The 27,241-nt window shown below is 46.9% G+C and overlaps 1 protein-coding gene across 2 annotated transcripts in view; it reads right to left on the reverse strand.

The window, feature by feature from the left end:
* ATRN (attractin) overlaps positions 1-27,241 on the reverse strand; it is a 211,724-nt gene that overhangs the window by 140,631 nt on the left and 43,852 nt on the right. For both annotated transcript variants that reach the window (XM_087874805.1, XM_060687203.2), the window contains exons 2-9: positions 25,003-25,086; positions 23,435-23,548; positions 18,773-18,901; positions 13,811-14,016; positions 12,343-12,511; positions 8,656-8,746; positions 7,201-7,444; positions 792-975 (exon numbers count right to left, since the gene is read on the reverse strand). In XM_087874805.1, the coding sequence (XP_087730931.1) occupies positions 792-975; positions 7,201-7,444; positions 8,656-8,746; positions 12,343-12,511; positions 13,811-14,016; positions 18,773-18,901; positions 23,435-23,548; positions 25,003-25,086 (1,221 nt within the window). The remainder of the gene's footprint in view (positions 1-791; positions 976-7,200; positions 7,445-8,655; positions 8,747-12,342; positions 12,512-13,810; positions 14,017-18,772; positions 18,902-23,434; positions 23,549-25,002; positions 25,087-27,241) is intronic.

Below are 27,241 nucleotides of genomic sequence, written 5' to 3' on the forward strand. Positions count from 1 at the left end.
GGGGAGGGGAGGAGAGGAGAGGAGAGGAGAGGAGGGGAGAGGAGAGGAGAGGAGAGGAGGGGAGAGGAGGAGAGGAGGAGAGGAGAGAGGAGAGGAAGGAAAATAGCAATAGACTTATATACCGCTTCACAGGGCTTTACAGACCTCTCTAAGCGGTTTACTGAGTCAGCCTCTTGCCCAGCCTCTGGGTCCTCATTTTACCCACCTAGGAAGGATGGAAGGCTGAGTCAACCTTGAGTCAGTCAGGATCGAACTCCTGAGAGTGGGAAGAGTTTTGCCTACAACACTGCATTCTAACTACCGCGCCACCACGGCTCTTACAAGAGAGAGAAAGGAAGGAAGAGAAAGAAAGAAAAGGAGAAAGAAAAAAGGAGGGAAGGAAGGAGGAAGGAAGGAGAGGAAAGAAGAGGGAGAGAAAAAGAGAAAGGGAAATAAGAGATGGAGGGAGCAGGAGAAAGAAAAAACAGGGGAAAAAGAAAGGAAGGAAGGAGACAGTAGAGGGAAGGAAAGAAAAGAAACGTAGAAAGAAAAGGATGCAAAAGAAGGAGAGAGGGAGGGAAGGAGGGAAAGAGGGAGAATAGCAGTAGCCCTTAGTCTTATATACCGCTTCACAAGTGCTTCCCAGCCCTCTCTATTCCTGCAAAAGTAGCTGAAAATCTAGGGGAAACTCAAGTTGCAAGTTACTCACCGAGGGAGAATCACAACCCCATGAAAGGCTAAGCTGTACTCCCTGCCCCCCCCCCACACACACACGTACACCAGGCTTCGCAACTCAATACATATATACTTACCACTTGTACTTACGAACTTCGTATTTGTACAGGTCGTCCGTCAGCCTGTATTTGTTAGCGCTGAACGCCTTGTAACCCCCGTGGGTATAGATGGAGTTGGAGTTTTCGTCGTACACACTGCTGTGGCCGTATCCTCCTTGCACCAGGGCTCCTCGGGTTTGTAAAATGCTCCATGTGTTTGTGGCTATAGGAGAGAAGGAGAGGCGGATGTTTGAGCGAGCTCCGCTGAATTTTCAGATACTACCGACTGGACCAACTGGAACTTGTTCTCCGAAGATGCTGGGAATCCCACAATCCTCGGTCATGACAATTATTTTAGCTAGTTGACTGAGGATCGTGGAACAGGTAGTCCTCGGGTTATAACAGTTCGTTTAGTGACCGTTCAAAGTTTACAACGTTACGGGGGGGAAAAAGCGACTGATGTCCATTTTTCATATTTATGACCGTTGCACCCATCCCATCAGTCAGAGGATCAAAATTCAGACGCTTGGCCACCGACTCATAATTATGACCGTCACGCGATCCCTTTTTGCGACCGTCTGACGAGCAAAGTCAAGGGGGGGAAGCCGGATTCACTTAGCAACCGTGCTACTGGCTTTAATACCGGCAACGTTCAATTTATGACCACAACTGAGCCCAACATTTCCGCTGCTAAGCAGGACAGTTGTTAAGCGAATGTTGCCCCATTTTACGACTTTTTGAGTCACGGTTGTTAAGCGAATCACTACAGTCGTTAAGTTAGGAACACGGTCGTGAAGCGAATCTGGCTTCCCCATTGACTTTGCTTGTCAGGTGGTCACAAAAGGGGATCACGTGACCCCCGGGACACTGAGATCGTCATAAATGTGAGTCAGTTGCTAAGCCGGGCTGGCCTAATTTTTTAAAATTTTTAAATGGTTTAATTTTAATCTGAGTTTTAATGGGGTATTTAAACTGTTGGGCCAAATTATTTAATTTATTTTTTAATTGCTTTTAAATTTTTGTATTTTGTGTTTTTACCTTTGGCTGTTCACCACCCTGAGTCCTTCGGGAGAAGGGCGGTATATAAATTTAAAAAAAATAAATAAATAAATAAAGCGTCTGAATTTCGAACACGAGATCACGAAACAATTAAGTATGAAAAATGGTCCTAAGTCACATTTTCAGTACCATTGAAACTTCGAACCAGGGGTGAAATGCTCCCAGTTCGGACCGGATCGCCTGATCCGGTAGCGATGGAGGCGGGTGGTTCGGAGAACTGGTAGCAAAATCCCTCCCCCCCCATGCCCAGCTGAGCCACGCAATCATCAGAGGCTTTTTTTTAATTTTATTTTTAAAAGCATTTTTTCTACCTCTTCGGCCGAAGAGGTTGTAGAAAAAATGCTTTTAAAAGGCTCTGACGATCCCAGCTGAGCCGCCCGATCGTCAGAGGCTTTTTTTTTTTAACTTTTAAAAGCAATGCTTTTAAAAGTGGAAAAAAAAGATTGCGCGCCACAGCTGATCACACACCCCCCTCGCGCGCTGTTCTACTCACCGCATGCCTCCTTTTGGCGTGCACTGCGTACGCGCACACCTCGCATTTGGTGCCTGGTGCGAACTGCGCCTGCGCCACCAGCGAACCGGTAGTAAACCGGTTCAGATTTCACCACTGCTTTGAACGGTCATTAAATGAACTGTTTTAAGTCGAGGACTATCCATAGTGGTATCTCTCCTAGTTTTCAAGTAAGTGCTTTCTCAACAGTTGCTTTTTAGCTAGGGATCATGTCAATGCCTAAATCTGGATGACAGACAGAAGTTCTGTTCAAAGTCTGTAGAGATTCTCCGTCATCCAAGGTCACCGTTGTCCCAAAGGTGCTTTTTTTTTTTCAGGAGGCAACTGGACTTTCTGGTTTTTCTTTGGAAGACGTTTCGCTTCTCATCCAAGAAGCTTCTTCGGCTCTGACAGGATAGTTGCCTCCTGGAAAAAGCTCCTTTGGGACAACGATGACCTGGAGGACTGAGAATCTCTACAGACTTTTAGCTCTACAATTTGGGGTGAAGACCCTTGGAATGGTGTGGGAGTAGGAATGGATTTCCAGAGGGGGAAAAAATTGCAGGCTACAGGAACCATTTGCACCACTCAAGGTGATCCTGAGGAGACAGATAAACCACCAAGCAGGGGTGGGATTCAGCCGGTTCAGACCAATTCGGGCGAACCGGATGGTAATTTTATATCTGGTTCGCCGAACCGGTAGTTGCAGCGACTGGCTGGCCCTCCCACCCCTCCCCTCCCCTCCCCACCCAGGAGTCTCCACGCAGCCCGTTTTGGATGCCAGGTAAGTGCAGGACCCGTGCGGAGGCTCTGGGAAGGTGAAAACGGGCCTCTCGGAAGTTCTGGAAGTCTAGAAACTGGCGTGTTTCCAGCCTCCGGAGGGCCTGCGGTGCCCGTTTTCGGCCTCCTGGAGGCTCAAGGAAAACCTCTGGAGCCTGGGGAGGGTGAAAAACAGGCCTCTCGGAAGTTTCAGAAGTCTGGAAACAGGCCCATTTCCAGCCTCCGGAGCCTGGGGAGGGCAAAAATGCCCCCCTGTCATGGTGCAGGAGGCTGAGTAGGCCACGCCCACCGTGGCCACGCCCACCCAGCAACCGGGCAGAGAACTGATTGCTAAAATTTTTGAATCCCACCCCTGCCTCCTAGTGCTTCAGGGACCCTCTAAAAGGATGCAAATGACTAGAAGTCTGCAAGGAATAACCATCCTTCCATTCCCCACCATCCAGTCAGAGCTGAAGAAGCTTCTTGGATCAGAAGCGAAACGTCTTCAAAAGAAAAGGCAAAGGAAGTCCAGTTGCCTTCTGAAAAAAAGCACCTTTGGAACAACCATGACCTTGGATGACAGAGAATCTCTACAGATTTTTAGCAATGCAATTTGGGATGAACCACCTTTGAACGGCGTGGGAGTCGGAATGGATTTCCAGAGGGGGAAAAATCTGCAGGCTACAGGAACCATTTGCACCACTCAGGTGACCCCGAGGACACAGATAAACCTCCAAGTGGCCTCAAAAACCCTCTAAAACAGTGTTTCTCAACCTTGGTAGCTTGAAGATGGGTGGACTTCAACTCCCAGAATCTCCCAGCCAGGATTCTGGGAGTTGAAGTCCACCCATCTTCAAAGCTTCCAAGGTTGAGAAACACCGTGTTAATCTCTGCTCTTGTGGGTATTTTATTTCTGGCCAGGAAGTGCAGTGATCTTTTAGCTTTTGGATTGTCTCTTTTGAATGGTGTGTAAATGTGGTCCATCTCTATGTGCCTGTTGATGGCCGTTTTGTCTGAGTGCCGCTGGCTGGGGGATTCTGGGAGTTGAAGTCCACCCATCTTCAAGCTACTAAGGTTGAGAAACACTGTGTTAATCTTTGCTCTTGTGGGTATTTTATTTCTGGCCAGGAAGTGCTATGATCTTTTAGCTTTTGGATTGTCTCTTTTGAATGGTGTGTAAATGTAGTCCATCTCTATGTGCCCGTTGATGGCCGTTTTGCCTGAGTGCCGCTGGCTGAGGGATTCTGGGAGCTGAAGTCCACCCATCTTCAAGCTACCAAGGTTGAGAAACACTGTGTTAATCTCTGCTCTTGTGGGTATTTTATTTCTGGCCTTAAAGTGCAGTGATCTTTTAGCTTTTGGATTGTCTCTTTTGAATGGTGTGTAAATGTGGTCCATCTCTATGTGCCCGTTGATGGCCGTTTTGTCTGAGTGCCGCTGGCTTGGGGATTCTGGGAGTTGAAGTCCCCCCATCTTCAAGCTACCAAGGTTGAGAAACACTGTTCTAAAAGGTTGCAAATGACCAGCTGTCTGCAAGGAATATCAATCCTTCCATTTCCCACTATCCAGTCAGAGCTGAAGAAGCTTCTTGGGATGAGAAGCGAAACGTCTTCAAAGAAAAACCAGAAAATCCACTTGCCTCCTGAAAAAAGCACCTATGGGACAGAGGTTCTGCTCCTCCACACACAAACACACAGGGCTAAGCAAGCAGGATGTTAAAGAGTTAATATACCATTTCTGCTATACACTTCTAACTGAGTGTTTGTCTACAAGAGATCTGGGCACAAAACGCAACACTAGACAGAAGTACACAGAAGAGACACCAACTCTGCTCAAGAGGATTTACGGTTCGCGCAGGATCAAGGAGAAGGAGATGGAAAAGCCAAAAGAGTGCCAACGCTCTGAGATGGGAATCTGTGACAAGGGAGGCTAGGAGGCCAAGGGAGAAGAAGCCTTAACGGAAATTAATAAAGGAGAATATTTGCAGCTCAGGGTGGAAATGAAGGGTCCTTGGTGCTCTCTGAGCTTGCAGCTTTTCTTGCAGATGTTTCATGACTCAACTAGGGAGTATCATCAGTGCTGGAAGGGAGGGGTGGTTATGGAAAGGAGGAGGGGAGGACTGTGGGGTCCTTGGTGTTTTCTGAGCTTGCTGGTTTGCTTGCACACATCTCTCTGACACACATGCAAACACACGTCTCTGCACACACACACACACACACACACACAGATTTCATCAATGCTAGAAGGGAGTGGGGTTTGCAAGGAGGAGGAGGAGGAGGTGGACTGTAGGGTCCTTACTGCTCTCTGAGCTTGGTTGGTCTCTTGCAGACTTTTCATGACCCAACTAGGGAACATCATCAGTGCTAGAAGGGAGGGGAGAGGGAAAGGAGGGAGGAGGAAGAGGAGGAGGACTGCAGGCTCCATGGTGTTCTCTAAGCCAAGAGCTGAGATAGATAGAGCCGAGGTGGCGCAGTGGTTAGAGTGCAGTACTGCAGCTACTTCAGCTGACTGCTAGTTCAGCAGATCAGTGGATCAAATCTCACCGGCTCAAGGTTGACTCAGCCTTCCAGCCTTCCAAGGTGGGTAAAATGAGGACCCAGATTGTTGGGGGCAATATGCTATTTAGTATACTGTCTTTGGTGTAAGCTGCCCAGAGTCCTCGGAGAGTGGGCGGCATAGAAATATGACAAACAAACAAACAAAATAAATAAACTTAGTGGTTTTCCTGCAGTTTTCATTACACAAACTGGGTAACACCATCAGTGCTAAGTAACATCAGAGCACTGATGACGATACCTAGTTGGGTCAAGAAACGTCTTCAGGAAAACCACCAAGCTCCGAGAGGACCAAGGACCCCTCATAACAGAATTTCCTCTGAGGGCATCGAAAGGAATCATACAAAAAAAAAAAAAAAAACAAATTTAAGGGATTTAGCCTTGTAGGTGAGAGAGGGCCACAAACCAAGGGAGCCATAAATATCACAATGGGAAAATAAGGGGAGTCTAGATAAAGTGAGCTTCCTTTCTTCCTTCTTAAAGGAAGATTTCTGAGGCAGCAACAGGACAACTGGCAAAGGAAGGAGACTGTGTAGGCGAAAGGAAAGGCAGCACCGGTGAATAGCACAGTTCTTGGTCGCCATGATAGAAAAAAGACGTGGAGACTCTGGAAAGAGTGCAGAGAAGAGCAACAAAGAGGATTAGGGGACTGGAGGCTAAAACAGATGAAGAACGGTTGCAGGAATTGGGTATGTTTAGTCTAACGAAGAGAAGGACTTTTAGGGGTGACATGATAGCAGTCTTCCAATATTTGAGGGGATGCCCCAAAGAGGGGGGGTCCACCTATACCCATGATGGCGAACCTATGGCATGCGTGCCAGAAGTGGCACGCAGAGCCATCTCTCCGGCCACGTCAGCCGTCGCCCGTTGCTTCTTCCGGGTTCTGGCGTGCCGGCCAGCTGGTCTTCACATGCGCGGGAGTGCCGGAAACTGGAAGAATAGTTGCCCGGTGCACATGCGCGTGCCAGGAAGATGATCTTCCGATTTCCGGCACGGGCACGTGCACCTGCCAGCTGGTCTTTTGGTTTCCAGCACACACATGTACGCGCGCCCCCATTTTGGCACTCGGTGCCGAAAAGGTTAGCCAACACTGACCTATACCCAAAGCACCTGAAGGCAGGACAAGAAGCAACGGATGGAAATCCAGATTCTGTAACAGCTTTGTTCCCTAGGCCCGTGATGGCAAACCTATAGCACGCGTGCCACAGCAATATCTGTCTGCACACGAGCGTTGCCCTAGCTCAGCTCCAGCACGCATGCGTGTGCCAGTGACCTGATCTTCGGGCCTTTCCGGCCCACCAGAAGTCTGTTTCCGCCCTCCAGGAGGGTGGGGAAGGCTGTTTTTGCCCTAGAACTAAAGAGAAATTTCCCGTAGATGAGAACAATTAACCAGTGGAACACCTTGCCTCCAGAAGTTGTGGGTCCTCCATCACTGGAGGTTTTTAAGAAGAGATCGGACAACCATGTGTGTTGAATTGCGTAGGGTTTCCTGCCTGAGCAGGGGGTTGGACTAGAAGACCTCCAAGGTCCCTTCTGACTCTGTTATTCTATCCAAGAGTGAAAGTCACGCCAAGCCAACACTCACCTAGATTGTACTCCTGCACGCTGCTGATATAGCCGTAAAGAGGGCAGTGCCCGAAGAGGACCAGCATTACCGCCGAGCCGTCCTGCAGGGTGACCATGTGGGCGGAGTGGCCCACCACGGCGTACTGCTCCTTGGCCTTTGGCGCCAGGGAAACCCAGGAATGGTTGGAGATGTGGAAGACCCAGAGCTCAGTGGTTACGTTGCCGCTTTCGTCTATCTTGCCTCCGTACATGTAGATTTTGTTCTAGAAGAAACAGGTTGCAGAGAGAGGATACTCATCAGAGTGCGCACAGTGTGACTAGTGAGACAATCCAGGAGCAAATACAGTAAACAGAGATTTGTATTTAAATAGTGATTTTTATCTACAAAGAATATATACATACACATACTTTAGTCAGACCTCAAACAAACAGCAATCAGCAATTACAGCACGGAACACACACACACACACACACACACACACGGAGAGGTCAACAAGGCCTCTTCTTATTACAGGCTCTTAAAGTGATATCAGCCCAAAAACCTTGCTGACTCATTCCCAGCATTACATCATCGTAGCAGCTGGTCAGCTCTTAAATCATTACCCTGACAGTATTGACGGACGTGGTAGGATTCTATCGCGACAATCCACCCATCGTGGCAGCCACCCATTATAACAGGCAGTCCTCCACTTAGGACTGCAACTGAGCCCAACATTTCAGTTGCTAAGTGAGACAGTTGTTAACCTTTCTTAAGTGTCGTAAGTGTGAAAAACCGTCGTTAAGTCCTTTTTTTTCAGTGCTGTTGTAACTTTGAATGGTCACTAAATGAACTGTTGTAAGTCTCACTTAGCGACAGAAATTTTGAAGTCAATTGTGGTTGTAAATTGAGGACTACCTGTATTTTAAAAATGCAAGAAAAAAAAGGGACCGGGGTGATTTTTTTCTAGATTACTACGTTCACCCTTGATTTTACAGGTAGTCCTCAATTTACAACCACAATTGACCCCCAAAATTTCTGTGGCTAAGGGAGACACTTGTTAAATATGGATATTCCCCATTGTATGACTTTTCTTGACAGGGTTGTTAAGTAAAATCACCTCACTTGTGAACTTAGTGACACTCTTGTTAAGTGAATCTGGCTTCCCTATGGACTTTGCTCCTCAGAAGGTCGCAAAAGGGGATCGTGGGACCCCGCGATGGTCATAAATACGACTCCGTTGCCAGGCATCTGAATTTTGATCAGGGGACCTCAGGGGATGCTGCACACCACAGTTGTTAAGTGGGAGAAAGAGCCATAAGTCACTTTTTTTCAGGGCTGTTGTAACTCCGAACGGTCACTAAAGCCACTGTCGTAACTCAAGGACTATCTGCGCCACTGTCATCTAAGCCAGGTTTCGGATCTGAGCCAAATTGGAAAAGTCTCAAGAAACCCCCCCCCCCCCCCAAAAAAAAAAAGGAATAAAAAGCCACTTACTTCGTGTAAGGCTATTGAATGCCCATATCTGATTCCCACGGTGTTCACAGAACTGCCCAAGGTCATCCATTCTCTGGACTCCAGATTATACCTGTGTGATTAAAAAGCACAAAACACAACGCCTGTGTCTCCTTTCGCACGGGAGAACAAAGCCGCCACACCGAAGGAGAAAAATAAAGGAAAGCCGAAGGGAGATACTTTATGGACGAACCTGGTATGTCAATAAAAGCAAAGCGGATTTAGGTATCTGGCTATTCTGCTTTTTTTAAATATATATATATATATATATAGCAAAGAAACCGTTGGCGCTAATGCTGAAAACTATTCATGGAGAGAACAATGGAAACAGGAGGGCAGCTCTTCTCCCATTTCTTTAGCGGCGACCTCACACGCCCCTCTTGGAATTGTTCGAGGGAGCCGGAGAACCAGCAGCGTCTCTTCTAGAAGAATTAAGGATCTACACACATGAAGATGTAAACGACCAGGTTTTCTTTACCACTGTGTCTTTTTCAGAAAATCCTAAAGGCTCAAGAAAAGTAATAAAGGGGAATATTTGTAGCTCGGGGGTTGAACGGTGGGGGCCTCGGGGTTCTCTGAGCTTTGTGGCTTTTTATGACCCAACTAGGTAACATCGTCAGGGCCAGAAGGGAGGGGCGTTTGTGGAATGGAGGAGGAGAAGGAGGAGGAGGAGGAGGAGGAGGAGGAGGGGAAGAAGAAGAGGAAGAGGGGAGGAAGAAGGGAGAGGACAAAATTGAAGAGGAGGAAGAGGAAGAAGAGAAGGAGGAGGAAGAAGAAGAGAAAGAAGGAAGGAGGAAGAAGAGGAAGAGGGGAGGAAAAGAGGGGAGGAAGAGGAGGAAGAGGAAGAAGAGAAGGAGGAGGAAGAAGAAGAGAAAGAAGGAAGGAGGAAGAAGAGGAAGAGGGGAGGAAAAGAGGGGAGGAGGAGGCAGGGGGGAAGAGCAAGAGGAGGTAGAGGAGGAAGAGGGGAAGGAGGAGGAGGGGAAGAAGAAGAATAGGAAGAGGAAGAGGAAGAGGGAGGAAGATGAAATTGAAGAGGAGGGAAGAAGAGGAGGGAGAGGAAAAGGAAGAGGAAGAGGAGAAGAAGAAGAAGGGGGAGGAGGATGAAATTGAAGAGGAGGAAGAGGAAGAAGGAAGGAGGAAGAAGAGGAAGAGGGGGAGGAAAGGAGGGGAGGAGGAGGAGAAGCAGGGAGAAGAGCAAGAGGAGGTGGAGGAGGGGAAGAAAAAGAAGAAGAGGAAGGAAGGAAAAGGGGAAGGAAAAGAGGTGAGGAGGAGGAGGAAGACAATTGAAGAGGAGGAGGAAGGCGGAGGAGGAAGAGGAGGAAGAAGAGGAAGAGGGGAGGGGAGGAGGAGGAGAACAGGGGGTAAGAGCAAGAGGAGGTGGAGCAGGGGAAGAAAAAGAAAAAGGAGAAGAGGAGGAGGAGGAGGAGGAGGAGGAAGAGGGGAAGGAAAAGAGGGGAGGAGGAGAAGGAAGGGGGGAAGAGGAGGTGGAGGAAGGGAAGAAAAAGAAGAACGGGAAGAGGAGGAGGAGGAAGAGGAGGAAGAAGAGGAAGAGGGGGAGGAAAAGAGGGGAGGAGGAGGAGAAGCAGGGAGAACAGCAAGAAGAGGTGGACGAGGGGAAGAAAAAGAAGAGGAGGAATGAAGGAAGACGGGAAGGAAAAGAGGTGAGAAGGAAGAAGAGGAAGACGAAGTTGAAGAAGAGGAAGAAGAAGAGGAGGAGGAGGAGGAAGGGGGAGGAGGGGGAGGAAGAGGACGACGACTATGGGGTCCTTGATGCTCTCTGAGTTTGGCAAGCCACTAGTATGTAAACTGAGAGCAAACCCTGTTCCTTACTAGCCCTGATGATCTTACCTAGTTTGGGTAATGAAACGTCTACAAGCCAACACCCAAGGTCAGACAGAGCCAGAGATCTCTCCGTCAGGAAAGTGAATTAGTCAAACATTGACATAATTTATTGCAGAAAACAAAGCTATCTACCCCGTTTTTCTCCTCTGAAGAAAACAAATGAATGCAGTTCACCCACACAAAATCACAAAAGAGGAAAAAACCCACCAGGGACAAAATAAGCAATGATCCATCTTTATATTACCATATTCTGCACCTGTGAGATACGGCACAAGAGGCTTTTTTTAAAAAATCACACACGTTAAATGAGAAAAATGTTCACCTGCTGGCAGAAACGGTGGAGAAGCCACCCTAGTCTCTTAAGTGGGGGTGGGCAATTCATTTTCCCAAGGGGGCACGTGAGGAACTGGGACTGTTGTGGAGGGGCGAACCAAAAGGGCTGTGAAGGTGTGTAGAGGCATGCCCACCTATAGGAGAGTAACACGGCCACTGGAGCCCAATAAATTTGGTTTATAATATTTAACATCAGACTTCCATGTGGGTGGTTGAAATCGCCTGTCCTATAAATGCTTAGTAAAGACTTTATAAAAATATGATCATTCAAGGGACGTGTAAGTCCAAATGTGGGGACATGGTGGCTCAGCGGTTAAAGACGCTGAGTTTGTCAGCTGGAAAGCCGACAGACCCGAGCGCCGCGTGACAACGGGATGAGTTCCTGCTCCTTGCTCCAGCTCCTGCCCTCCTCGCAGTTCGAAAGCATGCAAATGCAAGTGTATAAATGGGTACCACTTCAGTGGGAACAGCGTTCCGTCTGCCTTTGTCATTTAGCCATGCTGGTCATATGAGCACGGAAATGTCTTTGGACAATGTTGGCTCTCTCAGCTAAGAAATGGAGATGAGCAGCATCCTCTAGAGTTGGGCACGACTAGAGTGGAAAAACCTTTATAGAGCCACGGTGCACAGTGGTTAGAGCAGGGGGTCTCCAACTTTGACAATTTTAAGACTTGTGGACTTCAACTCCCAGAATTCCTCAGCCAGCTTTCCACAAGTCTTAAAGTTGCCGAGGTTAGAGACCCCTGGGTTAGAGTGCAGTACTGCAGGCTACCTCTGCTGACTGCTGGCTGCCTGCAATTTGGCAGTTCAAATCTCACCAGGCTCCAGGTTGACTCAGCCTTCTGTCCTTCCAAGGTCAGTAAAATGAGGACCCAGATCGTTGGAGGCAAGAGGCCTGCCTCTGTTTAACCGCTTAGAGAGGGCTGGAAAGCACTGTAAAGTGGTATATAAGTCTAAGTGCTATTGCTATTTATCTTTACTTTATAACTCCCAAGTAATCAGTCAATCTTTGAAGAAGTCAAAGAAGTCAAATTCATACAATTGCTGAGAAAGCCACGATTGTAATAAACCACATAGCAATAATACTTAGACTTGTATACCGCTTCCCTGTGCTCTACAGCCCTCGCTAAGCGGTTTACAGAGTCAGCCTCTTGCCCCCAACGATCTGGCGTCCTCATTTTATTGACCTCGGAAGGACAGAAGGCTGAATCAAATTTAAGTCGGTCAGGATCGAACTCCTGGCAGTGGGCAGAGTTAGCCTGCAATACTGCACTTTAACCACTGCGCCGCCCCAGCTCACATGTCTCTAAACCTTTACCTGTCTAGCTTTTACGAGCCTAAGTCTTCTCAAAGGTGTTAGAAATTCACACGACGATCAATAGTTATACGAAAAGCCTATTTCTAGTGTAAAGACCTTACTGGATTTAAAATCTGCAGAAATTTACATTCCGTTGCCCGCTTAAAATCCATCCGGAAGAAAGGCCTGTTACTCACGCCAAGACCATCTGAGAGTCCGTGTGATTGAACATGTAGCCGCCGATCACCCACATGAGCTCGTCTTGGACCACAGCTTTGTGAGACGCGCGTGGCAGTTTGGGGATATAGAATTCGTCCCGGGTCCAAAAGGAGCGATTTGCTGGAATAGGAACCGAGCAGTCGATACCTACGAGGGGCAAAACACGCCATACGTTACACTCTCGGGTACCTTAATACACCACTGTACAGGTAGTCCTCAATTTACGACTACAACTGAGTCCCCCATTTCTGAGTCCCCCATTTCTGCGCACATGCGCAGAGCTGCCAGAAGGCACAAACAGTTAAAACAAAAGGGACGACTCGGGAGTAAGGCCTGGAGATGATTAGCCCCTCCCATAAGGCTTAAAAGAGGAGCAAAGGCACGTGGGCCCTTTGCAGGAAAGCAATGTTGTTAATTCTGTTCCCAGTCGGCATCTCTGTTTGATTCTGGACTCCGTGGGGCTTTGCCAAGTAGGTCTTTGGCAGTGTCAAGGGAGATAAAGGTTGGTGATTATCTCAAAGGACTTCTTCAGAAGGACTTTTTTTGCAACTAATTGGGACTCAGCTGTGAATGAACGTAATTCACAGCTGTTGCAATAAAAGAGGTTTTTGGGACTACTCATGTGTTTTAATGACTCAGGAAGCTGAAGTCACAACATATAGAAGAGTAAGCAGGCTCACAATGGGGAATAGTCACTGAAAGGAATATGTTAGCACTGGCCAATGAAAATATGCTTGGCAAACAGCCAGTGTATTCCTCTTTGTGTGCCTGCTTGTTTTCTTGTAATCCCCTTCTCTCCAAACTCTCCACTCTGCAATGGGGGAGGGAGAACTAAAAGGTTCAGGTACAGAAGAAACTGCCTAAAGAGGTACTTTGTTTCAGCTATCTCTCCAGCACCAGCACATGCTTTTTAATGTGTGCGCCCTATAGTGTGCCTGTTTATTCTCTTGTAATCCCTTTCTCTCCAAGGAATGTAAAAAGACGCATTCATTTCCTTCTTGCTAATTATCCCGGCAGAGTGGTGAACATTCCGAACCATGGAGGAGCAGAAGGGGAGCCGAAGTAAAATCATCAGCCTAGTTGCAGTCACGTACAGTGACCGCAACACTTAATGACTGAGTTGCCAGTGCCAACTGTGGTTGCTAAATGAGGACTGCCTATAAGGAGCTGAAACTTTGGACTTGAATCTGAATAGTCACGCAAATGGAGGGCTACGCCCTCGCCTGCCGTTTCTGTGGGCCAATTCCAAATGGCTCACAGCCTAGAAGTGGGCCACGGGTTGGAGACCCCTGCCATAGGCTAACACGGATCTCCTCCTACGACATCTGTGATGAAGTATAAATACTTGGTTAGGAAAGCGATGCAAATGAAAGTGAAGAGCCATCTCACGGCATCAAATAAATGCCCATCTGTGCAATTGATCCCCATGGGAAAGTTTTTACCTACCTTGCCAACCAGGGTAACAGACACAGCCCTGAGTTCCGTTCACGCTGCAGTGACCCCTTTCCGGAAAGCCACAGTCTTCTGGGCAATTGGGAATATCACAGGCCTCTCCTTTCCAATGTTCCCAACACTCGCATTCAACCGTTTGGCTGCCGTTCCCAGGCCGACATTCCCCTCGGCCAGAGCAGTTCTGGGGGCAGACGTTAAAGCTGCAAACAGAATCCCAAGATTTAAATCAGTGCTTTATTTTACAAGCCTCTGGCAGGATAACTGGACCCCGGAGCTTAAGAGTCGTCCCTCAACTCCAGTGAATCATGCCGTCGTGCACAGATGGTTAAAGGTAAAAAAATAATCATAATAATCCTCTTTTCAGCAGGGTTCCCCAATGCTACGCAAAGAAAAATGTTAAGTTGCAGCTACCGAGATTTTATAAGAGAATATTTGTAGCTCAGGGGTTGAACTGTAGGGTCCTTGGTGCTCTCTGAGCTTGGTGGTTTTCTTGCAGATGTTTCATCGCCCAACTAGGGAACATCATCAGTTCTAGAAGGGAGTGGGGTTTGCAGAGAGGAGGAGGAGGGGGAGGAGGAGAGGAGGGGGAGGGGCAGGGGGAGGGAGAGGGAGAGGGAGAGGGGGAAAACTGTGGGGTCCTTGGTGCTCTCTAAGCTTGGTGGTTTTCTTGCAGATCTTTCATGACCCAACTAGGTAACATCATCAGTTCTAGAATGGAGTGGAGTATGTGGAGAGGAGGGAGAGATGGGGGAGGAAGAGCAGGAGGTGGAGGAGGAGCAGGAGCAGAGGGAGAACTGTGGGGTTCTTGGTGCTCTCTGAGCTTGGTGTTTTTCTTGCAGACATCTCATGACCCAACTAGGTAACATCATCAGTGCTAAAGGGAGTGGGGTTTGTAGAGAGGAGGAGGAGGAGGGGGAGGGGGAGGGGGAGGACGACTGTGGGGTTCTTGGTGCTCTCTGAGCTTGGTGTTTTTCTTGCAGACATTTCATGACCCAACTAGGTAGCATCATCAGTGCTAGACGGGAGTGAGCGAGACAGGGAGAGGGGAAGGAGGGAGGAGGAAGAAGACTGGGAGTGGGCTTTGTGGAGGGAGGAGGAGGTGGAGGAGGAGGAGGAGGTGGACTGTAGCATCCTTGGTACTGAGGTTGGTGGTTTTCTTGCAGACTAGCACTGATGATGTTACCTAGTTGGGCCATGAGACGTCTGCAAGAAAACCACCAAGCTCACTCAGAGAGTACCAAACTCCCCACAGTTCAACAACCCTGAGCTACAAATATCCTTTTCTAATGAAAGAAACTTCAGAAGAAACCATGAATAAATTCACTCCTATGCATTTACCTATCCTACTTCAGAAGGCAACGAAACAACCCCTTGAAATATTTCAGACCAAAGCCACACAAACTTCGCAGGAGCACCACTAAGATCTGAAATAAACAAGGAAAGGGGAAAAAAAAACCCTGTGTGCAAAGCCACCAAGAAGGAAGTGATCCACGAGATAGACAACCTACTATATCTGGAACCATTTCTGATTTTGCTGGTTGAGGAATTCTGGGCATTGAAATCCAACCATCTTAAAACTGTCACAGTTGAGGGACACTGTTCTCAAGGTCTACCAGGTCCAGCTTGCTCTGAGTCAGAAGAATTAAGGCAGCAACTACTTGTGGGTTTAGTTCAACCAAAGCAAAAACAGTCTAACGTGTGCCTTGCAGCAAAAGCCTTTGCCTGCAATTCCCAACAATTTCGAATAGAATAGAATAGAATAGAATAGAATAGAATAGAATAGAATAGAATAGAATAGAATAGAATAGAATAGAAAAATGGAATGGAATAGAATAGAATAGAATAGAATAGAATAGAATAGAATAGAATAGAATAGAATAGAATAGAATAGAATAGAATAGAATAGAATAGAATAACAGAGTTGGAAGGGACCTTAGAGGTCTTCTAGTCCAACCCCCTGCTTAGGCAGGAAACCCTACACGACTTCAGACAAATGGTTATCCAACATCTTCTTAAAAACTTCCAGTGTTGGTGCATTCGCAACTTCTGGAGGCAAGCTGTTCCACTGATTAATTGTTCTCACTGTCAGGGAATTTCTCTTTATTTCTAAGTTGCTTCTCTCCTTGATGAGTTTCCACCCGTTGCTTCTTGTCCTGCCTTCAGGGGCTTTGGAGGATAGCTTGACTCCCTCTTCTTTGTGGCAGCCCCTGAGATATTGGAAGACTGCTGTCATGTCTCCCCTGGTCTTTCTCTTCACTAAACTAGACATACCCAGTTCCTGCAACTGTTCTTCATATGTTTTAGCCTCCAGTCCCCTAATCCTCTTGGTTGCTCTTTTCTGCACTCTTTCCAGAGTCTCCACATCTTTTTTACATCATGGAGACCAAAACTGAATGCAGAATTCCAAGTGTGGCCTTACAAAGTAGTATTAACACTTCACGTGATCTTGATTCCATCCCTCTGTTTATGCAGCCCAGAACTGTGTGGGCTTTTTTGGCAGCTGCTGCACACGGCTGGCTCCTATCTAAATGGTTGTTCACTAGGACTCCAAGATCCCTCTCGTACTTACTACTATTGAGCAAGGTACCACATATACGGTACCTGTGCATTTTGTTTTTCTTGCCTAAATGTAGAACCTTGCTTTTAATTAAGACAACTCCAGTTGTAAAAACAAGATCCTGCCCAGCTAAGGGAGACGATTCTGGCCCAGATGGAGAAATTGTCCATCATCCCCTCTGGGCAGGGTGGCCCTCTACATCAGTGTTTCCCAAACTTGGGAACTTTAAGAAGTGTGGACTTCAACTCCCAGAATTCCCCGTCCAGCATGGCTGGCTGTGGGATTTTGGGAGTTGAAGTCCATACATCTTGAAGTTCCCAAGTTTGGGAAACACTGCTCTACATCGATGTCCCTCAATCTTGGCTCTTCCTCAATGACTTCTACAGTGACATTCTGAGAGCCATCACAAGGTGGCGCTGCTGTTCCTCCAATTCCAGATTCTGTCTCTTTGTCCCCAGCTGCACATCCAGACAACCGAGGGCGCTTGGCAGTCCAGGCAGAAATCGAATGAGCGAGCGTGGCGAAAGGAAGCAAAGGGAATCCCAACGGTCATAGATAGGCGCCTTGGGTGGTGCAATCCCAAAACCTCTGGAGGACCACTTCAACACCATCGGCATCGACGACAAAGTCCCCATCGGTCAATTGCAAAAGGCAGCTTTACTCGGGACAGCTGACATCCTGCGATTTACCTCTAACTCTACATCCAACGTCAACGTCTGCCGATCCCACGTGTCCTTGGGAAGGACTCGAGAGGTGGATAAAACTGCCAAATCCAGTCAGCACATCAGGCTGGGAAGCACAACCCATCGTCATAGTTTATTACATTTATAGGCTGCCTGGCTCCCAGCAAAAGTCGGTGGCTTACATTTGTTGAAAGGTTTAAAACAAAGAGCGATGGAAAAAGACACAAGAGGAAAAAAGACAGGAGAATGTAGAATCGTGTTTCTCAACCTTAGCAACTTTATACGATGAGAGGACTTCAACTCCCAGAATTCCCCAGCTGGGTTATAGCCAGCATGGTAGTTTTCTTGCAGATGTTTCATTACCAAACTAGATAACATCATCAGTGCTGGCCTCATCAGCCTGCAATAAAACCACCAACATCAGAGAGCACCAAGGATGTCACAGTCCTCCTCCTCCTCTTCCTCTTCTTCTCTGCAAACCCCGCTCCCTTCCAGCACTGATGATGTTACCTAGTTGGGTAATAAAATGTCTGCAAGAAAACAACCAAGCTCAGAGACCACCAAGGACCCCACCCACTCCCCCTCCTCCTCCTCCTCCTCCTCTCTGCAAACCCCACTCCCTTCCAGCACTGATAATATTACCTAGCTGGGTAATAAAATGTCTGCAAAAAAACAACCAAGCTCAGAGACCACCAAGGACACCCCCCCACTCCCTCTCCTCCTCCCTCAGTTCAACCCGGAGCTACAAATATTCTCTTCTAAAATGCAAGTCGCATGCTGGCTGGGGAATTCTGGGAGCTGATGTAAAGTTGCTAAGTTGCTACTACATTCTCCTGTCTCTTCAGATTGTATGAATCATGTTGAAAAATTTATCAACCGCTTCTAAGCAGCGTCCATAGGTCATTCTCTAGGGAAAGCCTTCACATGCTGCATTTAGCAGACTCCCACAATATACACAGCGACAAGATCTTGCGGCCAAATGTCAAAATACCTGTGACGTGGTCATTATTTTGGTACCACCGGATAATCAAATCCCCCCCTCAAATCCAAAGGAAGCCCCTTCCGAAGCGATCAGCGCAAACTTAAAATGATCTAAGAGGCTGCCACTAACAAATGAAGCAGGCGGATGTACGACTCATTTAGGACTCTCTGCTCTCTACCTGTCTGGCCACAATATTTAGACCTCAGCTCTTCTGATTCAGGTGAGCGTTTTTCCATAAGTCTTACAAGAGCGTCGCTTTGATGAACATCCCTGATGCCATTTTAAGAGAACGTTCCTTTTAGCCCAAAATTACGTTTTTATACAGGTAGTCCTTGACTTATAAATTTCGTTTAGTGACCGTTCGAACTTGCAACGGCACCGGAAAAAGGGACCAATGACTTGTTTTTCACACTTATGGCCTTTGCAGCATCCCCCCCCCGTCCCCAGTCATGTGATCAAAATTCGTCCCCTTGGCAACTGACTCATATTTACGACAGTCGCAGTCCGAGGATCACAGGATCCTTTTTTATGACCTTCCGACGGTCAATGGGGAAGCCGGATTCACTTAACAACCATGTTTGTTCCTAACTTAAAAAGGGCAGCGATTAGCAACATGGAACAAAACAAGTGTCTGGTTTAGCAAATTTTGAAATTTCAGGGTTCCATTCAGGGACGGAGGTCGAGGACTACCTGTACAAAGTCCGGGGGGGAGGAGGGAAGGAGGGGTAGCTTACTGGTAGGTGATGTTGAAGCCTGTCAGGTTGTAAGCGGCGTCACTGAAGAAGTGCAGAAGAGCGTAGCCGGAGGTGGCCGTAACTTCAGGGACCGTCTCGTTACTCTCCCGCTCGGGAACGATCAGGCCGCTAAAAGGAACAAGGTGAGGATTAAATAACCGAACGCCGAGTTGAAAACACAGAGCAGGTTCAAATGTCGTGGGATTCCCAAATACACGGAGTTCCGTGACTTACAACAGTTCATTCAGTGACCGTTTAACGTCACGACGGCGCTGAAAAAAAGTGACTTGGTAAGCCCGATTCCCTTAACAACCGGGGGACTAACGGATCAATTGCCGTGGTTCACTTAACCACTGCAGCGAGAAAGGTCGTAAAATGGGGCAAAACACACTTTACAAACGTCTCACGTTAATAATTTCTAGAAAGTTTCTGTCTCCTTCCCTCTTTTCCTTCCCTCCCTCCCTCACTTTATATTTTATTTTGTTTTTATTTTAATTTTAGTTTAGTTTTGTATCCCACCTTTATTATTTTTACAAATAACTTGAGGCAGCAAAGATATATAATACGCCTTCCTCCTCCTATTTTCCCCACAACAACCCTGTGAGGTAGGTTGAGCTGAGAGAGAGTGACTGGCCCAGAGCCACCCAACTGGCTTACAGATAGGACTAGAACTCACCGTCGCCTAGTGATTGGCCCAAAGTCACCCAGCCAGCTTTTGTGCCTAAGGTGACATTACAACTCACTGTCTCTTGGGGAGTGGATTAGAGTCACTTAGCTGGCTTTCACACCTAAGGTGATACTAGAACTCACTGTCTCCTGGTGATTGGCTTAAAGTCACCCAGCCAGCTTTCATGCCTAAAGTGAGACTAGAAGAATTCATGGATTCCCGCTTTCTAGCCAGGTGCACCTCTGCAGATCTCAGGTGAAGGAAAACTATTGAGACCAATACTTTCAAAAGGCATTTAACTTTGGTTAATTTTTTTTTTAATTTGATTTATATGCCGCCCTTCTCCGGAGACTCAGGGCGGCTTACAAGCCGTTAAGCAATAGCCTTCATCCTTTTGTATATTTATACAAAGTCAGCTTATTGCCCGCACAAACTGGGTCCTCAATTACCTCCCTTAGAAAGGATGGAAGGCTGAGTCAACCTTGAGCCTGGGGAAGATTCGAACTTACAGTAATTGCAGACAGCTGGTGTTAATCACAATGCTATCAGTCTGCTGAGCCACCAGGCCCGTTAATTATTGGTTAATTATTGGTTAATAAACCAATACTTTCAGAAGGCACTTGAGGGCCGCACACCCAGGGGCCCTTGGCTCTCGAAAGCTCACCCACCTGTAAAATGGGTCGCTTATGACAGGGGTGTCAAACACAAGGCCCACAGGCCGGATCCGGCCCACGGGGCCAGCCTAGGTAATGTAAGGGGCCGGCCACATGGCTTTGGCCCGGTCTACCCAATGCGAAGAGGAAATATCAGGCCAGGGTGGTTTCGGCCCCATCTACCCAGTGTGAAGAGGAAACATGCCAGCAATTTGGGGAGTGGCATCAAGCTGGCCACACCCACCCAGCCGGCCACGCCCACCCAGTCGGCTACATGCCCCCCCCCCCGGAGGTCAACCACAGCCCTGATGTTGCCCTCAATGAAACCGAGTTTGACATCCCTGGCTTACGAATACGTTCAGCAACAGCCGGAGCTGGAAACCCCGCAGGCTGCCACCATGGCTTTGTTCAGCTCCTAAATTAACGTCCTTTAGGTGTCTTTATTTCAATTTGGGGGAATGTCACGGCGAATGAGCTCAGGCGGCCAATCTCTCAAGCAGCAAGGAGGAAAGCAACATGTGCTTATCCTGAGGCTACAGCTCCCTTCCGTCTTTGTGCAAAGGTTACGAGGCCTGTTTCATAGGTGCTTGAATTACTCGGGGGGCCAATTAAATCCTCATTAATCAGTGGAGTAAATAAAAACAGCCAAGCTGCAGCGGCTTCCTTACACCTCTGCTGATGAAAAGGCCACTTTAAACAAGAGAATAGGAATAGAATAGGGATAGGGATAGGGATAGGGATAGGGATAGGGATAGGGATAGGGGAGAAGAGAAGAGAAGAGAAGAGAAGAGAAGAGAAGAGAAGAGAAGAGAAGAGAAGAGAAGAGAAGAGAAGAGAAGAGGAATAGGGAAAGGGAAAGGGAAAGGGAGAGGGAGAGGAGAGGAGAGAAGAGAAAGGAAAAGGGAGAGGGAGAGGGAGAGGGAGAGGGAGAGGGAGAGGGAGGGAAGAGGAGAGGAGAGGAGAGGAGAGGAGAGGAGAGGAGAGGAGAGGAGAGGAGAGGAGAGGAGAGGAGAGGAGAGGAGAGGAGAGGAGACGAGACGAGACGAGACGAGACGAGACGAGACGAGACGAGACGAGACGAGACGAGAGAAGAGAAGAGAAGAGAAGAGAAGAGAAGAGAAGAGAAGAGAAGAGAAAGGAATAGGGCAAAGGGAGAGGGAGAGGGAGAGGGAGAGGATAGGATAGGATAGGATAGGATAGGATAGGATAGGATAACAGTCGGAAGGGATCTTGGAGGTCTTCTAGTCCAACCCCCTGCCCAGGCAGGAAACCCTACACCACTTCAGACAAATGCTTATCCAACCTGTTCTTAAAAACTTCCAGGGTTGGAAATTTTGGAACTTTGGCTAGCATCGGAAAAGGAATGTCCATTTCACTCTTAGCAGGCGGACAGGCTGTCCTTGGCTTGCAAGCATTCATTTAGGGACCGTTCGAAGTTGCAACTGAAAAAAACGGGCTTATTATGACCGATGTTCCCACTTTAGGACCTTTGCAGCCTCCCCACAGTTATGTGATCAAAATTCAGAACTTCTTGGCAACTGACTCATATTTATGACGGTTGCTGTGTCCCGGGGGTCATGTGATCCCCTTTTGCGACCTTCTTTGCGACAGGCAAAGATTCACTTAACAACAGTGTTACTAGTTTAACAACCGCAGTGATTCATTTAACAAGTGTGGCAAGAAAGAAAGTGGGGCAAAACTCCCTTAACAACTGTCTCGCTTAGAAACAGCAACGTTGGGTTCCACTATGTTCATAACTTGAGGACTATCTATATTACTGAACCAATCAGGCACTTAATGTGCCCCTTAAAACACAAAAATAACACAGAACGTAGAATTATTAGAGTTGGAAGGGACCTTGGAGGTCATCTAGTCCAACCCCCCGCTTGGGCAGGAGATCCTATATCATTTCAGATAGATGATTCCTTCCTTCCTCCCTCCCACTTTTCTTTCCTTCCTTCCTCTCTCCCTTCCTTTTTCTTCCTTTCTTCACTTCCCTTTTTCCTTCCTTCCTTCCTTCCTTCCTTTTCTTCCTTCCTTCCTCCCTTCCTCTCTCTCTTCCTCCCTCCCTCTTTTCTTTTTCCTTTCCTTTCCTTTTCTCATTTCTTTCAGTTGTCCTTTCTTCATGCCCAGTTAAGATTAAACACACCTCACGAACCTACTTGTGGTTTATTAGAGCTATTCTAACTAAAGTGCAAATTCCGTTTACTGTACATGGGCAGGACAATAAAAATTCCAGAATCAGATCCTTTTTTTTTTTTTTTTTTCATGCTGCCTTTTGCATCTCAGTTTTATTTTTTGGTTTTGTTTTGCTTTTGGGCCCCACTGTGGCTGTTGTCGTGATGCTTTCATTTTAAGGCCCTTTTTCTCTCCGTGTCTGTTTTCCCGCAGATCACTCGGGGTTCCTCGGAGAGGATGAAAAGCACAGAAATACAAACCAAATTAAAAAAAAAAACAACAACACAACAGCGGATAACAATAAAATAACCCCAGTCCGTCTTTCTCGTGGTTCCCATGGCAATGCCTGGTCTCCAACTAGGATAAACCCTCAGAGCCTTCGAAGATGAAAAGGCCCCTCTGACAGCTCACTCCGGTGGACACAAAGCGGACAGCGTCTTAACAATGAATCGGTAAATATCCGTTTCCTTAAATATCATAAAGGAAACGCTTGTTGTGGTTCGCCAGCAGCCTGCGGAGCTGGCAGCGGAGTCGGACAGGGAGGAGGCTGGGGTGGACAATGGGCCAGTCCTGGAGTCTGGGGAAGGCCCGGACGAGGGCTCTGCGTCAGAGGCAGAGATGGAGCCAGGGCCATCTGGGAGTGATGCACGGACTCTGGAGCCTCCAGAGGCGGATAGCAGAGAGGCAAAGGAACAGGAGGAGCCTGTTCCTAGTGCACGCATGCGCAGAGCTGCCAGAAGGCAAGAGCAGCTGAAGCAAAAGGGGCGACTCGGGAGTAAGGCTAAGAGATGATTGGCCCCTCCCATAAGGCTTAAAAGAGAAACAGAGGCACTTGGGCCTTTTGCAGGAAAGCAACATTGCTAACTCTGTTTCCAGTCGGCATCTCGTTTGTTTCTGAACTTCGTGGGGCTTTGCCAAGTAAGGCCTTTGGCAGGGTGTCAAAGAAGATAAAAGTTGGTGATTATCCCGAAGGACTTCTTCCGAAGGACTTGTTTTGCAACTAATTGGGACTCAGCTGGGAATGAACGTAATTCTCAGCCGTTCTAATAAAATATGTTTGTTTAGGACTAATTATGTCTGGTAATAACTACTTGGGCCTAAGTCACAACAACGCTGACCTTCCAAGTGCACAATACGAATTCCCGTTTTTCCACCGGTTCTTACCTAAAAGCGGCCAGTAACGGAGCATAGATGGAGTCTCCGTCGTAGACGTAGAGGTGATCCCAGCTGCATTCGGTTGCAAAGTGATTAAAGCGAAGCCTCAAGACCGTGTTGGGCCTAAAAAGAAAGAAATGCGTTCAACAGCCTTTCCAAAACAAACAAAGAAAAGGAAAAGCACCTGCACACTTTTCAATTTGCACAGCACGTCGCATGCAAGGACTTGCAAAGAGATTAAAATGTTTGCAATTTTTATTTACGGTTGGAAATGGAGTCCGTCGCTCCGGTTGTTCTGGTGTGTGATCCTTAATCTGGAGTTAGGGCTAAAGAGGTCAGGCCAAATTCACCAGCGAATTGGAGTTGACCGAAGGAGATTTCTTCAAGGCTATTTGAAGTGTATCTCCGGCTACTCCCTGACTTGGGTGGTCCTCTACTTACAACAGTTCATTTAGTGTCCGTTCAAAGTTACAATGGGATTGGAAAAAAAAGTGAAGCAACTTAGAACTCAGAAGAAATTTCTTGACCAAGAGGACACTTAACCAGTGGAACAGCTTGCCACCAGAAGTTGTGGGTATTTCATAAATAAAATAAATAAATAAATGATTTTATTTCTATACCGCCCTTCTCCCGAAGGACTCAGGGTGGTGTACAGCCAATTTAAAAACACAAGACACAACAATGATTAAAAATTAAAATAATTAAATAAATTTGGCCGGATTAAAACCCCAAAAATTTAAAATACCCCAATTAAAATTATTATGTTGATAGCCCGGCCTGGCGGAACAAAAGGGTCTTCAATGCGCAACGAAACACCCGGAGGTCGGAGATCTTACGTATTTCCGGGGGCAGTTCATTCCACAGGGCAGGGGCTCCCACAGAGAAGGCCCTCCCCCTGGGTGTCGCCAGCCGACATAACCTGGCTGATGGCACCCTGAGGAGACCCTCTCTGTGGGAGCGGACTGGTCGGTGGGAGGCTATTGGTGGCAGAAGACGGTCTCGAAGGTAACTTGGGGATTTTTAAGAAGAGACTGGACAGTCACTTGTCTGAAAGGCTAGAGGGTTTCCTGCCCGAGGAGGGAGCTAGACAAGAAGACCTCCAAGGTCCCTTCCAACTCTGTCATTCTATTCGATTCTAAGTCAAGGACTATTTGTATGTATTTCCACTTATACTCATTAATTTTTCTAGACATCATCATCTATTTTAATCAAAATAATTATACGCTTTCAAATCCTTTAAACATAAAAGGGTTAGTTTTTCAACTTGGTAACCAGATCTTCCTTCTTCACAATATATTCTACTTGTAGGTAGAAATGTTCTTTTATCGCAGGGGTTTCCAAACTTGGGAACTTTAAGACTTCTGGACTTCAACTCCCAGAATTCCCCAGCCAGCCAGCCATTCTGACTAAGGAATTCTGGGACTGGAAGTCCACTCGTCTTAAAGTGGCCGAGCTTGAGAAACACTGCATAAAGAGGAGGGGGAAAAATGTAAATTAATTGAGCAGGGATGTCATTATACGCACAGTGAAATTCTGGACAATCCAATTCCATGAAGAGAACAATATGTGGTACTCACTTTCCTTCTATGAGCCATGTGCATTTTGTTTTGTATTTATAATTTCCCGGCCCGTCCGTTACGTATCCTGAAGGTCCAGTAAGCCTGTGAAAAGAAAACTAAACATGTAACACTCCATTAATGACTTATAATTTATTCCACCCAAAATGCCCTAAAATAAAGGGTCAGGATTATTAAACCTTACAAACGAATGGCACAATTATGCTTGGAATACAGGCCTGGCCTGTGCAATTCAGAAAGAAGACCGGAGATAAAGACTTTTTGTGCTTATTTCAGTTGTAGAATTTGCTACTGCCAGAAGACACAGCGAGGGCTTTAAAAGCAGAATGAGCTGCTTTGACTTCATTTCACCCTGAAATAAGGGGTAGTCCTTGATTTATGACAACGCAACATTTCTGTTGCTAAGTGAGAAATGTGTTAATGGAGTTTTGCCCCCCATTTTACAACCTTCCTTGCCATGTTTGTTGAAGTGAATCGCTGCGGTTGTTAAATGAGGGATGGGGTTGCTAAGCGAAGCTGGCTCCCCCCATTGACTTGGCTTGTCAGCTGGTCGCAAAACGAGATCGTGTGACACACACACCCTGTGTGACCGTCATAAATATGAGTCAGTTGCCAAGCGCTTGAATGTTGACTACATGACCATGGGGATGCTGCAACGGTCATAAGTCCGAAACTCGGTCATAAGTCACTTTTTTTTTCAGCGCCGTTGTAACTTTGAATGGTCACTAAGCGAACTGCTGTAAGTCAAGGACTACCTGTAAAGGATTTTAAGGTTTATGATTAGCTCGTGCGAACGGAGTTAAAAGCATCACCTAAAAAGCATATCTACCAAATACCCAAATCTCGTATAGGCTAGCAGGAGCTCTTTCACCAGGACAACAGAGATACCATCTGTTACTTCCACTGTCTGTGCTAACAGAAAGAATGCAGCACTGATGATGCTACCTAGTTGGGTAATGAAACGTCTGAAAAAACCACAACCAAGCTCAGAGAGCACCAAGGACCCCACAGTCCTCCTCCTATTCCTCCTTTCCGCAAACCTCTAGCACTGATGTTGTGACCTAGTTGGGTAATGAAACGTCTGCAAGAAATCAACTGACATCAGATATCACCAAGGACTCCTAGGGACCTTAGAGGTCTTCTAGTCCAACCTCTAGCTCCAGCAGGAGGCATTCCAGTCAAGTGGCTGCTGAGTATCTTCCTGAAAACCTCCAGTGATGGAGCACCCATAACTTCTGTGGCAGCCCCCGAGATATCGGAAGACTGCTATCATGTCTCCCCTAGTCCTCCTTTTCATCAGACTAGACACACCCGGTTCCTGCAACCGTTCTTCATGTGTTTTCACCTCCAGTTCCCTAATCATCCTTGTTGCTCTTCTCTGCACTCTTTCCAAACTCTCAACATCTATTTTTTTCTATTGCTGTGACTAGAATTGGATGCAGTATTGTATGGTTTTGTACTATTATATTGTAATTGCATATAATAGCAATTATCAATTATTACAGCAATTATTGTAGCAGTAACATTTCTGCTGCCAAGGAAACTCCTTAGGTATGTCACTTATAAGATAGATAGATAGATAGATAGATAGATAGATAGATAGATAGATAGATAGATAGATAGATAGATAGATGATAGATAGATAGATAGATAGATAGATAGATAGATAGATAGATAGATAGATAGATAGATAGATAGATAGATAGATAGATCACTAGGCAGCATAGGGCCTGCTGCCTGCCAGAAGAAAAAAGCCCAGAATCGAGTGGATGTGACTCCACTGAGCTAGGGCTGTAGAAAGAAAAATCTTGGTTACGTAGGAGAAACCTGGCTAAAAGAAAAACATATATGTTTTCTGAGGTTTTTGCGGGTGTTTGTATGTAGGTCTTTGGTTATTCGGGTTTTCTCCCACGTAAAATTGGAAGTGCTGTTGTTTGGCTTCGCGTTTGTGGAACTCAGTCAGAAAAGAGGAACCAACTTCTTCCCTGGTCCAACACCTCAAAGCCACAGGACATGAAATTGACTTTAAAAAGACCACAACGATCACCAAAACTGAACACTTTAACAACAGAATAATCAGAGAAGCCATCAAGATAGAAAAACGCCCACACAGCATGAACAAACGAGATGATACCTCCCACCTACCAGCCATTTGGAAACCCGCCCTTATTGACAAACGAGTCCCTAACACGAGGAATGACACCAGACCCACACTCACGAGAGCCACACAGGATGTCAC

This window comes from Pantherophis guttatus, chromosome 8 (assembly GCF_059756535.1).
Source record: "Pantherophis guttatus breed Tessera chromosome 8, ASM5975653v1, whole genome shotgun sequence".
Taxonomy (NCBI): Eukaryota; Metazoa; Chordata; class Lepidosauria; order Squamata; family Colubridae; genus Pantherophis; species Pantherophis guttatus.